Here is a 14,737-nt window from a genome sequence, read left to right as displayed (position 1 = left end):
AAAATTTACTTCTAATCATGTGTCTTTCTCTTTCATAGAAAACCGATCGAAATCACCATACTGAGGACAGTATGTCTCCAGTAACAAGAGGTCAGTAGAATCTTAAGTTTGTTACTTTCATTGAAACAATCATGGTCCTACATGAAGTTTGACAATTAAAGGAGTCACAGTAAAATCAAACTTAAAGTAACCTTATTTTTTTATATTTGTGAACAAATACTTAGCTTGATTATTTACTGAACGCCTTTTTGTTTCAATTATATTTAGAAGTCAATTGAGTTATCAAGCTATTTTTCTGATAACTCATTGTAATTATTTCAACCTTTATTTCCATGCGTACTTTGCATTTATGAAGTTTAATCTCTCATCAATTGTAAAAGTGTAATCATCAAGTGACTGCCGATTCCAAATTCAAGTCGGTGGATTTTCAAGTTAATCCTCTCAAGCGATTAATTATATGTATTAAAACACATTTCATATACATTTGACCTCGTATAAATTTAAATAATTTCTATTTCGATATAAGATTTGAACAATATATGTAATTGATAACGCTTACAGAGAGAATCCAGTCCATCTTTGTTTTGAGAAATCCCCTTTTTTTTGTAATGGACTTGTATTAGTATTGTGATTTAAATTTTTCTTTTTATACACAAATTAGATTGTGATTTATGTTTATTAAATAAAAGCAACTTGGAATTATTATTGATATTATTTACTCAAAGTGAAATTATATTGTCATATCACACTAGTCTCATCATTCTTATTGACCTGTTTGTTTGGACCCAAGTCACCAGAACTGCATAATTCTGAGCAACAATCCCCTGCATGACAGAATCTATGAAGCTTACATTTATAATTTAATATATTCTACATGTATACTTTTGAAACTTCCGTTGGTAACATCCATATTGTGTTCAGCAATAAAATAACAATCTAAATTTGCAAAATGATCAACTCAGAATGTAAGACTTAGTGTATTGTAACCTTACATATACAAACAATAGCACTAATGGCATTGTAGCACAACTGTATTTGGTTGTTGCTATGGACATGGTCTTGTTGCGAGGGATATTTATATACATTTTTGGAATCTTTATTTTAAACTTGCCTACCCTTCCCACTCTTCATTTTTGCAATATAAACCATCATTCAGCTGTTGCCATGGGTGTGGTCCTGTTTCTAGGCATATTGATATAACATTTTTTGAATCTTCAGTCACTTACCTAGCCATCCCTGTTGTTATCTTTGTCATTTCACTCTTTCACTACTCAATAATTTTGGAATTATAGATTTTTGACCACAAAGACACATTTTTAGCCCTAATTTGCATATCACTGATGGGCTCATCATGTCATGAACAATTCTTAATATACATTGTAAACACTTTGAATAACGTTTTAACTAAATTTCAGCCTAATCTGCTTAGTATTTTTGGAATTAAAGATTTTGACCAAAAAGACACACTTTTAAACCTAATTTGCACATTACTGATGTGATCATCATGTCATGAACAATTCTTAATCTAAACAGCTCTAAGAACATTCCAACCAAATTTCAGATCAATCTGCTTACTAGTAGTTTTGGTGTTTAAATTCGTTTTGTTTTTTAAAACCAAAAATCACAATTTTTGACTCAAATTACACACCAGTGGTAAGATCATTTTGATTTGAACAATTTCCCAACTAGACACCCAGGGTAATATATCAACCACATATTATGGCAATCGGTCCAGTGGTTTTTGACTTTTAAGTTGTTCACACACACACACACACACACACACACACACACACACACACACACACACACACACACACACACACACACACACACACACACACACACACACACATATCCACACAGACAGACAGACAAACAGACACTTTGCCATGCCTACAGCACTACTGAACCTTATCAGTTCAGTTGTGCTAAAATTGTAGTCTGCTGGTGCACTTTGTCTGCTTTAACTATAACATTCCATTAATCAGAATAATGGTGTTGTCATTAAACCTCTGAATTTATATAATGTTTTGTTATATTTTTTCTTATGTTAGGAGACATATCACAGGGCCATCAACATTTAAAAAGGGCAAGAGTTGAGGAAAGTAGTCTAGCTTTTGGTATTCCACATGAAACATCTTGGACTGACAAACCAATGGATTCTAATGTAGTTGTCAAGTCTCATAGCCAGCAACCTGCAAGTATGATCATTGTATATGTCACCTGTCACCAATCTCATATTCTATTTGGTCAACAGAGAACTTGAATTGATTCATTAAGAGTGTGGACTGCAGTTGGATAAAAGCTAAACAATCTCATGTTACGAGTCCTCTACAGAATATTGTTTGTGTAAATTTTTCATTACACGCAAAATCAATGCACATTTCATTATATATGTATCAGTATATAGATGACAATAAAACACATATCATATTTAATTGTAGACAGTGAGATCTTGGGATTAGCTGAGATTATACTGGTAAAACAAATGAGTAAAATTAGTAATCCTTAAATTTATATTACACTTCAGGTTCCGAATTTGCTGATCTAGATGATAGGGAGATGTATGAAAAGAAACTTTGTCATCCAGTTGATCAAAATAAAGATCCTACATCACTAACATTACTACAAGGAAAGGTGTATCACTTCACAGAAAATCAGAATCAATGCCAAGAAAATGAAGTAGCCAATCAAACACCTATTGCCGAACAGGAAAATGTAGGTGCAGTAGGACCAGAACAACAAGATGGTCAAGACTGTGAGAGAATGGATGTAGGTCACGGTCAACCTAAGCTTTTCGAATATAAACCACAATCACCAGGATGTGATTGTAAGGATTGTGAAGAGGTGAAGAAGAAAAGCAAGAAGCTAGAGGGCCAAGGAAGATTACGAGTGCTACATCGATCATTTATAAAGTTTATGGACCATGTAGGTGCAAGTACAGACCCAGATATGATGCCATGTAAATGTTCATCTACAAAATGCAGATGTAGTGATTGTGAATTTGTTCAAATGGTTGAAAACAATTTTACAGGTTCTAGAGATTTAAGTGATAAGTTCACAACATACATGAGACACACAGCAGTTGAATACTATGAGCAAAAACAAAAGTAATGCAACGATTCCTTTTGATTTAGGGCATCCTTTCCAATAGTGTTAAGCAGACAGTCATATTATTTTGGTTGCATAAAATCATACTATAAATTGATATTCTTTCGATATCAGGATGGCTCATGTTCACCTCATACAGGGAGACATTGAGATATATAGATTAGCAATGTCAGTCATTCTGTATGTCTGTCCATCTGTCTGTATCATCATTATCTTATAAAATTAATAATTGGCTCAAATGAAATAAAATTCAGCCTGCATAATGGTACATGCAAGAGTTTATTAATTTTTTAACATTAATAACTGCTAATTGTTAGACTTATGTGCATAATTAACGATATTCAAAAAAACGATGGTTACCTACTGGTCGTTCAGAATTCATTTTGATGTCATACATGACACATATAGATATGGGAGGCCTGACCTGCATATTGCTCGCTAAGTACATAATTAATGGTGGAACAATATTACAACATACAATGAGCCCATCACCGCTCTTTTACATATTGTATCAATATGTGGAATTCAAAAAGTATAATGCATTTCAAGTGCATTACATAGCATAAACTGTGAAATTCTACCTGTCCTGTTCTTCAATATCCCATTGACAATTTCTCCATGCAGCCTGATATTGAAATTCACTCAGTTCTGGAGTTTGTTCCGTCAACTGTTTATTGAGTCCTTGTAAATAGGTTTGTAACACATGATTCACACCAAAGTTTTGAAGTGACTGTAGCAGAAAAAAAGAAGTACCAATATTCAGTATCCTTAATATACAAGATTTCAGTTACCACCTTGCAGTCATTTTCCAAGAAGTGTCACAAGAAGGTATCTCACAGGAAGTTAAAATGAGGACTTAAATCACATGGTAGCATATATACATAAAACAATCAACAGAATGTAGCTAATACAACTTTGTGAGTTACTGAAAGTAATGTGATCTTAAAACAAAATTGTTTTGGGATGCAACCTACTGTTGCCAACAAATACTGAGAAATGACCAAAGGGGGCTAAGCTTAATATCCAACTATCATGGCCACTTCTGGTCCAAAGCTGAACAGCACCCCTAGTGGCCAAACTATGTAATCTTTTGTTTTTATCCACTTCCTTCAGTGTGTGTATACATTTAATTATATACCAACCTGTAATAGCCCAATCTGAGTTGACATCAATGGTGTTTGTATTTCTAAGTCATATGCTGTCAATGCTTTATCCCATGCATGTTCGTGTTCATATGTGTGGATCCTGTAAAACAAAGATTCATAGTTAATGTTTACCATACATATGTGTAGGGGTGTTCTAGAACCAGAGTTTTACAACTTTTAGCAAAACAACTGATCTGCTAGTGTTATATCCATACATGCCATCATGAGATGACACTGTCACATACTTAACTTGCTGCTGTGTTTGTAGACCTAACACACTCATATCCATTCACCATGTGGTGAAATTGCAATATACATCATGTGGTGACATTGCTACATACATCATGTGGTACCATACATCCATACACACCATCATGTGGTGACATTATCACATACCTTGCTGCTGTGTCTGTACACCTACCAGCACCACATCCATACACACCATCATGTGGTGACATTATCACATACCTTGCTGCTGTGTCTGTAGACCTACCAGCACCACATCCATAACACCATCATGTGGTGACATTATCACATACCTTGCTGCTGTGTCTGTAGACCTACCAGCACCACATCCATACACACCATCATGTGGTGACATTATCACATACCTTGCTGCTGTGTCTGTAGACCTACCAGCACCACATCCATACACACCATCATGTGGTGACATTGTCACATACCTTGCTGCTGTGTCTGTACACCTACCAGCACCACATCCATACACACCATCATGTGGTGACATTGATACATACCTTGCTGCTGTGTCTGTAGACCTACCAGCACCACATCCATACACACCATCAGGTTCCCCAATACTACTATAGGCTTCCAGTAAGAGTGACTGGACATTGATTGATGAATGTGATGACAATGAACTCAATATTTCCATACTGTTCTGACTCCCTTGACTCATTAAGTCTTCTTCACTATCTTTGTTAGTCTTAGTTGATTTTGATCTGTAGAATGTAAAAATGAAGAGATGCATGGAGCATACAGTACTTGAAATTTATGCCTGGAGTATCTGCATGAATGTCTCATAACATTCATTTGGTATGACATTATTAGATTGGTATGACAAATGGATCAAGCATTTTATAATTTATACATTGTTTGTATAGCTACTTCCAAGAGTTTCTCTTGAAAATTAGTGTCTTTCCACACACTATTTTGAATCTTGTAAAAAATGTTTAACTTTGCTCCATTGATAACTAGTTTTTATTGTGTACCTTTAATTTCTGACTCATTTTATATTAGACATGAAAATAACATTCATTAGCTGGAACAAAGAAATTTGGTTATATTGAGTTTTTTTTATCCTGCACATGTTTGAAGAAATTCAATGTAAACTTACTTTTGTATATCACACCATATTTCAGTATACAAGGCACAAGTGAAGTGGGCAGCACAGCTCTGTGCTGCTTTAGCAATCTGTAGGTAGTCTATATCTAGCCAAAAGTTATTCTCCCATACTGTTGCCATGGTTTTACTGGCTCTCCTGTATAAAAAACAATAGTCATATTTAGTCCACTTGGAAATCTTGCAATCGCAAAAATGTTGCTTGTATATCAACTTTATTACATGATATACAGTATTAATGCATGAGCCAAGTTGAACAAAAATTATGGAATATATACTCTAATTGTTCTGTGTCATGACATCGCAAGTCTGTGTCACGACAACTCGTGTCTACATCACTGTTCTGCTGTGTTTAAAATGAGTCAAAAAGTTCAAAATTGTCCGATTTTTCTTTGAAAGTACTGCAGCTGATATAATTATGTTATTCTCCAATATTATTCTTCATTCAGCTGCAAAATACTTGTGATAAAGGGTTTTGTCACTACTCGTCTAGCAATTCGTAGTGATAAAGGGCGGCTTAAGGCCCCTTAGGTCACTTGTATTTTCCTTGGCTGAATGAAGAAAATATTGGGGAATAACATCTAAATGTCTTTCTGACTAAAGACTCAAGCTATTTTTTGAAATTTGTTTGTATCGTTGACAACACAAGCATCTGTCTATTGTTTATGTTCGTACTAAGTGACTGAGGGGATATTTTCTTATTTGTGTGTTCTGAATACATTTACTTCACTGTTATCTATTCACTTTACTTGCTTTTTATTTTTCTTTATATTTTACTTGCTGGTAAAATATATATCTTGTTCAAATAGTTGATAAAAAAGTTCGAAGTTCAGGGAGACGTTCTTGAATATTTACATGTAATTATGCCTCACTGGTGATTTATCTTCTGTCAGATGTTATTAATCTTGACTTACCCAGGTTTAGGTTTATTCTGTTGTCTGAGATAATGTATAACTTCTAACATTGTTCTCATGGACTGCTTACTTATCTTAGAAGAACTAGAGTCACCTGAAAATTACATGTTGAACAAAAGTAAATTAACAAATATTACAATTCACTTTCTCTCATTTAAAAATTCAAAAGAACTGATTCAAATGTTAATTTTCACAAATGCAGCCATAACAAACACTAACAATAACCCCTTACTCAATATATCAGTTTTAACAGTTACTTCAGGGTTTTTTTGTAATGATTTATCACTTCCATAGTCTGTAAGGTACGCCGTGACGGGGCGCCCTCAAACATCGGCCAACCCCTAACACACTGAGAGAGGAGGCTGGTGAGGGTGAAACGTCATGACGTATCTTACAGTCTATCACTTCCAATACAACTTACATGTAATTAATGATGGCCATATTTCTTTGGTTGCAAAATGCAGATTTAGTGACCAGACTGAAGTCTTCAGGTACGTATAACACATGAAACTTGTGACCAAATTATGAAAAAGTTGTGTGACTTTTATCCAAATCATGAGAATGTCTTTCCATGAATTCACTGTATTCACCAAATGAACAAATTCATAGCACCTAAAATACTTTGTGAAATGACATATTACCGCGATATAAGTTGTTAACCAAAGATATTTCAAGGTTTTGCCACAAGAACTTACAAGTTTAATACAAAATATGTGTACTTGCTACCAGATACCACCCCCACCACCAGCCCTGCACAGCCCACAGCACCCCCCCCCCCCCCATCATTTCAGATATATTTTAGTCAGTTTAATTAATAAATTCACATTACCTGACATTGGTAATGGTGTAGTAGCTCTACTACTGTCTTCTAAGTTACCGCAATGTTTGGCAAAGAAATTCTGTATCTGATGAGAGATGACTTGTTTGTATGTATCATTACCAGTCAGTAAGATTTCATGTATTAGATAGGGTAGTATCTTCTCACTGAACTCAACCTAATAAAAATAATGAAAACAATTTTGTAAATACAAGAATATTTCAAATTGTAGCACACCTCCAAGATTTGTCTTGTGGTCGTCATAAAGGACAATTTTGGTCAAGTTGTATGTATTACTGTGGGCTCAAAGATACTTTAGATCCAGAGTTTTGTAATCAAATTTTTTTTCAGGTTACTAATTACTATACTTATTTGGATTATACACAAATGTTATCATTTTTATCAAGTTTGTAATACATGATAAATAAACAAAGTCACCATCTTGTATAGTATAGTATAGTATAGTATAGTATAGTATAATTGTTTATTATAGTGACATGAGGTTTACCTGAAAAGTTTACATTGACAAAAAAAGAACAATAAATAATAACACCTCCCAGCCCAACGAGTAGACTTATAAGTCACCTCAACAGTAATTTACAGAACAATGGGTAGTCAACCAGCAAAGCACAGAAAATCAAATAACAAGTCATAAACAGTTTTTGTGTTTAAGAAATACCGCTTAAAATTTGGCGGCAGCTTTCACATTATCCTGAAGTAATAGCTTAACTTATCACCAATAGGAAGAACATGTATTTGTTTTGTAGTTTACAGTGTTTCACATCATTTATGGCTTCAAATTGTGTTTACTCTGTCAGATAATACCAGAGAAAGCTTGAAAGCTTATTGACAAAAAGCCATTAATTTTATAGTTACGGTAGTATTCCTCTGCTTTATGTCCCTATGCTTGTTTTGACTTGTACACAGAACCATGAGTGTTGTAGCACACGCTAAGTTTATAAGCTTTCCACTCAAGTGAGCCCTGATTAAACTATAAATAATGTTTAATGTAATGTTGATGCTTATTTTCTTATTTTTATATATATTTTTTTTTTACAATTTCCTTCTGGTATTGTTAGAACAGTTGATTGCATAGTAGAGATTTCATGAACATGTTTTGATATGTATGCTACATTATGGCATTGGATTGTTTATAAGTTATATTTTAATACCAGGTTTGAGTTCAGTCTACTGCAAATGATGGTTAAGTATGTTTCAGTATATAGAATATTGTAAGTACCTTTTACATATGTGGAAAAAATTACATCCAAAAAATGTATAAACTCAGCTTGTGGCCCTTTAAGTATTTTGTGATACTCAAGTTCTGTAACAGTAACAGATCTATAAAATTTAAATCTTAGTGTAATTTAATTACCTTGACTTTACATATTGGAGTAAGTAATCTCAAGAACTCATCACCAAAGGCTTCACTTTCTATCAAAGTGGTTGCTAGGTTACAGATCCATTTGTCATGGTTGTCATGATCTGGCATCCATAGTAACGGGTCTCCAATGGATGAAGCAAAAGTCTCCTCATCTGTAGAGGCAGCTGTGACATTCAACACCTAGCAATGTAATACATGGAATTATTATATTAAAAATGTTATGGCTTAAAGGTGTTTTCGTATATTGTATATCAGTGGAAAGGAAGTGAATATTCAGTTGACTAAAATTTAGTATGTAAAGTGTGCATGTGATATGTAGGATTCATTCTCTGCAGAGTCTACAACCAAACAAAGTGACATGTTATGCACAATATTATGCAAATTACATACTATGCGATATGCATATTATGTGCAGCAATGCACAAAAAAGTCATTTATCATTCAAATGTACATAATTTATTATTCTTGACCTTTCTGTGAATACATACCCTCTTTCTATGTGGTTTAAATGGATACAGGTAAAAAAGAACTTTATCAATGTTCTTGGCTTTGTAGTCTTCGTAAAACTTGACACCAGTTGATGTTGAAAAGATGTCTCTTAGACAGCTTGCTGCTGCACTCAGGATATCTACACTGTAAAATATGGAAAATGAAATCAAAATGATAAGCCACCACCTCCCCTAACCTCTCCCAGCTGAACTATAAGACGACACCCATCCCTATCATCCCCCCTGACTCTCAAACCCCTCCCCAATATTTAACAGTTCCTATAAGATAGAACACCGATCTCTACCATTATTCCTGACAACACCCATCCCTATCATCCCCCTGACCCTCAAACCCCTCCCCAATAATGAACAGTTCCTATAAGATAGAACACCAATCTCTACCACTATTCCTGACCACACACCTCCCAAATATTGGTACAACATACAACTATCATCTCCCTAGACCCAGACTTCAAATAGGATACCCATCCTTACCACCACACCTCCACTCCTAATGCATTATGTATATGGGTTATTTTCCTGAAATATACGTGTACACATACCTTATATTATTTACCTGAAACATACGTGTAAACATACCTTATATTATTTACCTGAAATATATGTGTGTATACATACCTTATATTATTTACCTGAAACATACGTGACTATACATACCTTATATTATTTACCTGAAACATACGTGTATAGATACCTTATATTATTTTCCTGAAATATACGTGACTATACATACCTTATATTATTTACCTGAAACATACGTGTATACATACATTATATTATTTACCTGAAACATATGTGTATACATACCTTATATTATTTACCTGAAACATACGTGTACACATACATTATATTATTTACCTGAACATTGTGTATACATACCTTATATTATTTACCTGAAACATTGTGTATACATACCTTATATTATTTACCTGAAACATACATGTATACATACCTTATATTATTTACCTGAAACATACGTGTACACATACCTTGGATCTATGAGATAATCTTTCAATAAATGAATGATAATACTATTTCGCTTCATCTTCTCATTATTCTTGTACACGTTGAGGGCAGTGTTGTAACTTTTATTGTCATCATTGTATTTCAATGCAATGGTTGACAGCTGGGCAGCTCCTATCTCTCCTAGACATCGCCCCGCTTCCGCTTCTATGGCCTTCTGGTTTCCATGACAACTATTACCATGGTTACTAAGTTGGATGATGTATATCAGCTCACAAATGAGTTGAATGAGGGCACTCTCTGTAGGATTTTCTGAAAATGATCACGATAATTTTGACTAGAAGTATCGATTGATGTAAATAGTTTTACTACTCTTGGTCCCCATTGTTCCAACTATACGTCTTTTATTTTTGTTAATAAGACAAGTATCTACAAACTTACTTTTTAGCAATCAATAGAAATATCTGCAAACTTGTTACAATCATAATGACACTGTAGATAAACTAGTCAACATACGCATGATGTGATGCTACTACATGTATGTCTAAGACTTTGTGTTTTAGTTGAATAGAAATTGATACTTGACTCTATTTTTTTTTATATCAATATGACGTCTGAGAATTTCAGATAAGAAAGGTTTATAGCCACTTCAAAACTAGATTCAAAGAAGTTAACTTTATCACAATTACTTTTTTTTTGTTTTGTTTTGGGGGCGATCATCCAATTCAGCATTTTGTCCTTCGTGAAAATAACGGACATTTGTCCCAAAAATGTCCTCAGATTACCATTAACCGACCATACTGTAACTATGCAGTTAGGTGTATATTTAATGAGTGTATAGATTCTTAACTCTACTATTCTATGTATTGAAGAAGTTTAGCCGATTTGCACATCCAGGTAAATGCAAAGAACCACCTGTTGCTTTGTTTTGTTCTTGTTCTTTTTTTTTTTCAAAACTTGAATAAAAAAAAGAAGAAAAAAAAAAGAAGAACTACCTGTTCAATGTTAAAAGTGACTTAGGTTATTTATGTACAAGTCAAAGTCAAAAGGGGTATAATTTTTTTTGCAAATGAACGTTATAAATTAAATAGACTTTATAAAACTTCTGAATCACAATTTGTTGAAATGACTTTGTTGAAGTGCACCAGTCATATATCCATAATCAAAACAATATACAACTGATAATTTTATTGGTAATAATTTACAGGTTTTAACAAGCATTGACCTTACCTTCACACTGGAAAACCAAGATAGCCAGTTCATCTTTCTTCTCTGCTAATTTTTTCCTGAGATGTCTCAGTCCCTCCAGTCTATTGGAAGTCTCACAGATCTGACCAACTCTCAAGAATTGATGAATTTCCTACAGAAAATAATAGTTAACCTTTATACAGAGTTTTTCCAGACAAATCAGTGATGTGTTTGCTTATCTGTACTGGGACCTACATGTACAATATCTAGACCTCTGTCCTAATGACCTTCAGCATTTAAAGGTCATATGTCACCATGTTGGAAACGCCTTGGTAAAACCAAACTATGGATAACACTGAGTTCATCAATAGGCAAGTTGGGTTGTTGACAATCTCTAAATCTCTTTGCAATGTCAACTGTAATAGGATTATAAAAGTTGTAACAGCTGATAACGGCCCTTGACTCAAACAATTCATTCCTTCAAAGTAACCTTGCACTTGGAACTACAGTTTTTCTTGTTCCATAGTTAGTTAAATCATTTTTTTGTATGTAATGTCCTAAATATGGTATATTTGTCAGTTCAGTACGCTACTTATACACTGTTTACCTCACTATAACAGTTGGGGTTCATTGATTGGATGAACAATTTTTTGTGCTGATTGAGGGACTTTGAACAGATGTGGTTTTGCTACAGACCATGTTGGCATCAAGACTACTATAAAGGTGACTCAGTATACAAAATGGAAAATTTAGTCAACAAAGATAATAAAACTGATATGCTGCCTCGTACAATAGACTTGGTGCCAAGATATACACTCTCTGGAGGTTGGAATGACAGGAAAAAGATGTAGTCTTGCATACACACTATTTCATGTTATAATACACCAGTCTGATAGATGTAAAAAAAAAAAAAATCATTGTATTAACAATGATTAAAGTGACCAGTGAAGATTGGGTATTTATTTTGGATTTTTTAATTTATAAAACAATTTTATCATGGTGTCCTACTTGAAAAATCAGTGTGAAACAACATAGACCAAGTCCTTGTTTGTAACTCAATACATTGCAAAAGATTGATCAAAACATGCAGAAAATGTTTGTTATAGTATGTACAGTAAACTTTTTACACACTTTATAAATACCTTTTTGCAATGTATTGAGTTACAAACACAGACTTAGTTTATGCTGTTTCACATTGATTTTTCAAGTAGGAAGCCATGATAAAATTGTTTTGTATATTAAAAAGCCAAATTATTAACCAGTCCTCATCCACGTTGTTAGGGTCAAATTATCAATAAATTGTACAGAACCTACCAAAATGTACAATATTTAATCACTGGAAAATCCTAAAAAAGTTTTCAAGTTCTGGTGTGTAAAGATATCTCTTAGTATTACTAATAATTGTGATAAAAAGGTATTGGTCAAAGTACGGTACACATAGCACACGCCCTATATTAATCATCGGTCAGACCCAGCCACAAATGTACAGGTCAAACACACATTTTAAAGTAGGTGTACACACATGCAGATGCACACACACACACACACACACACACACACACACACACACACACACACACAGACCCAGACAGACAGACAGACAGACAGACAGACAGATGAAAACACATACATACAAACATAAACAAACAGACACACACTATCAACACCTTAAAAATGCAAATAAAGTTCACAAAAAAAAAGACTAGAGATAATCTCTTCATCCACATGAAGATATTATCAACAAAACAGTAATGAAATGATTACTTCAAATACTGAATATATATTACAGGTCTGAATACAAACTGAGTCACCCTCTTGTAAACTACCGGTACCATAGAAACTAAACTATCAATCATCAAACTAAATACTGAGAAGTGTTTGCCCGCCCCCTCCTAATGAAAATAAAAACAAATCCCATTGGTCATTGCATGTCATTCCACAACCCCACGACACTCGTAATTTGTTTCCGGACCTCGCGTGACTGCTATTCTCAGTTTCCTTTTTCAGTTTTGCACAAGGGCTTGGTAGCTAGTCTCCTAAATAACAGTAAATGAAAGCACTATTCTGTGGAATTTCAACATACCAGCATCGCTATTAGTATTAACTGGGTTTGTGAGTGTTGGTACAGGCATAGCTGTTAACTGGGTTTGTGAGTGTTGGTACCGGCATTGCTGTTCACTGTGTTGGTGAGTGTTCTATCAATATACAGCTTAATATCATGCATCTTTACTATGCACATTTTACTTCGGACTCCAATGTTATGCAGCATTCCTTTATTTAACTCTGAATACAACTACAGGACTGGTATATATAACTTAATTTTGCACTAGACCACAACAAAGGTAAGATAACATGGGATGGCACATGATTGTATAATTAAGAAACAGACTAATTTGACAACAGTTGCTAACTTTTCCAGATTATGCAAATGAACTCTTTAGCAACTCTATACCTGCAGGTTTGACATAATGCCAATGAAGAGCATATTAGATATTTTATAATTATTTGACAATCAATGATGACCTTGTTTGTATTCAAAATAAACAACCGAAAGGAAATGGTGTCACTTTATTGACTGAGATATTAATAGTCAGTCCAAAGTCTAACATGCGATGTTATGTGTGAGATTTCTAAAACAGTTTTAGGTAAATGTTGCCATGGGTCTTTAATGAAAGTGATATAAAAACAAAATCAACAGGACACAAGTCTATACTTTCTGTAAAGTGATTGCTGGTTTTTTGTGAATTTTTCATGATAAAAAAACAAGAAAACAGAACAAGACTCCATGCTACTGCATGCGCAGTGATTGAACTTATCATAGTGATGATGCTATTTAAAATATTTCTGAGATCAAAACAAATATCAAACTTTATACTTGTATCACTTTGAAATTCACACCATGTACTTTGAGTATGACAAGTCAACTCAGGTCAAGTGACAAAATTTTCCGGTATGGCTGACTTATATTTACATCATAAGCTCTGCTATTTTTAGTATCTGTAATCTACAAACAAACAGCAGACAAAAGTCTAAAAAACAAACAAACAAACACACAAACAAACAAAGCAACAACAACTTGGTCTTACATACCTCCTTGGTATTATTTGTAGTAATTCAAATGAAATTATACAGGATGGTAAATGCATTTCATTCTTAGAGCAATGAAGGCCAAGATATTACTAATGAGTGAATTTGATGTCAAAATGCTGTTTTCAGACTTTCTGTGTATCTTTTCATTGCATGGTATAAACAATGTAACATGGCAATACCTGCGCTACTGTATTTAGTTTGAAAGTACTCAGTGACCCACTGAAGAAGAGGGGGGCTTAGTCCCCCTGAGTTAAAAT

The 14,737-nt window shown here is 33.9% G+C and overlaps 1 protein-coding gene across 1 annotated transcript in view; it reads right to left on the bottom strand.

The window, feature by feature from the left end:
• The window catches only part of LOC144433305 (serine-protein kinase ATM-like), a 43,067-nt gene extending 29,588 nt beyond the window's left edge, over positions 1-13,479 (bottom strand). Inside the window, exons 1-11 of the mRNA XM_078121612.1 lie at positions 13,474-13,479; positions 11,433-11,562; positions 10,229-10,514; positions 9,219-9,363; positions 8,722-8,910; positions 7,359-7,524; positions 6,530-6,623; positions 5,611-5,754; positions 5,012-5,215; positions 4,254-4,356; positions 3,693-3,841 (exon numbers count right to left, since the gene is read on the bottom strand). Of these exons, the coding sequence (XP_077977738.1) occupies positions 3,693-3,841; positions 4,254-4,356; positions 5,012-5,215; positions 5,611-5,754; positions 6,530-6,623; positions 7,359-7,524; positions 8,722-8,910; positions 9,219-9,363; positions 10,229-10,514; positions 11,433-11,562; positions 13,474-13,479 (1,616 nt within the window). The remainder of the gene's footprint in view (positions 1-3,692; positions 3,842-4,253; positions 4,357-5,011; positions 5,216-5,610; positions 5,755-6,529; positions 6,624-7,358; positions 7,525-8,721; positions 8,911-9,218; positions 9,364-10,228; positions 10,515-11,432; positions 11,563-13,473) is intronic.
• Positions 13,480-14,737: the final 1,258 nt, after the last annotated feature.

Source organism: Glandiceps talaboti, chromosome 3 (assembly GCF_964340395.1).
Source record: "Glandiceps talaboti chromosome 3, keGlaTala1.1, whole genome shotgun sequence".
Taxonomy (NCBI): Eukaryota; Metazoa; Hemichordata; class Enteropneusta; family Spengelidae; genus Glandiceps; species Glandiceps talaboti.
The sequence above is the reverse complement of the archived record's forward strand: the minus strand, read 5'-3'. Positions and strand labels throughout refer to the sequence as shown.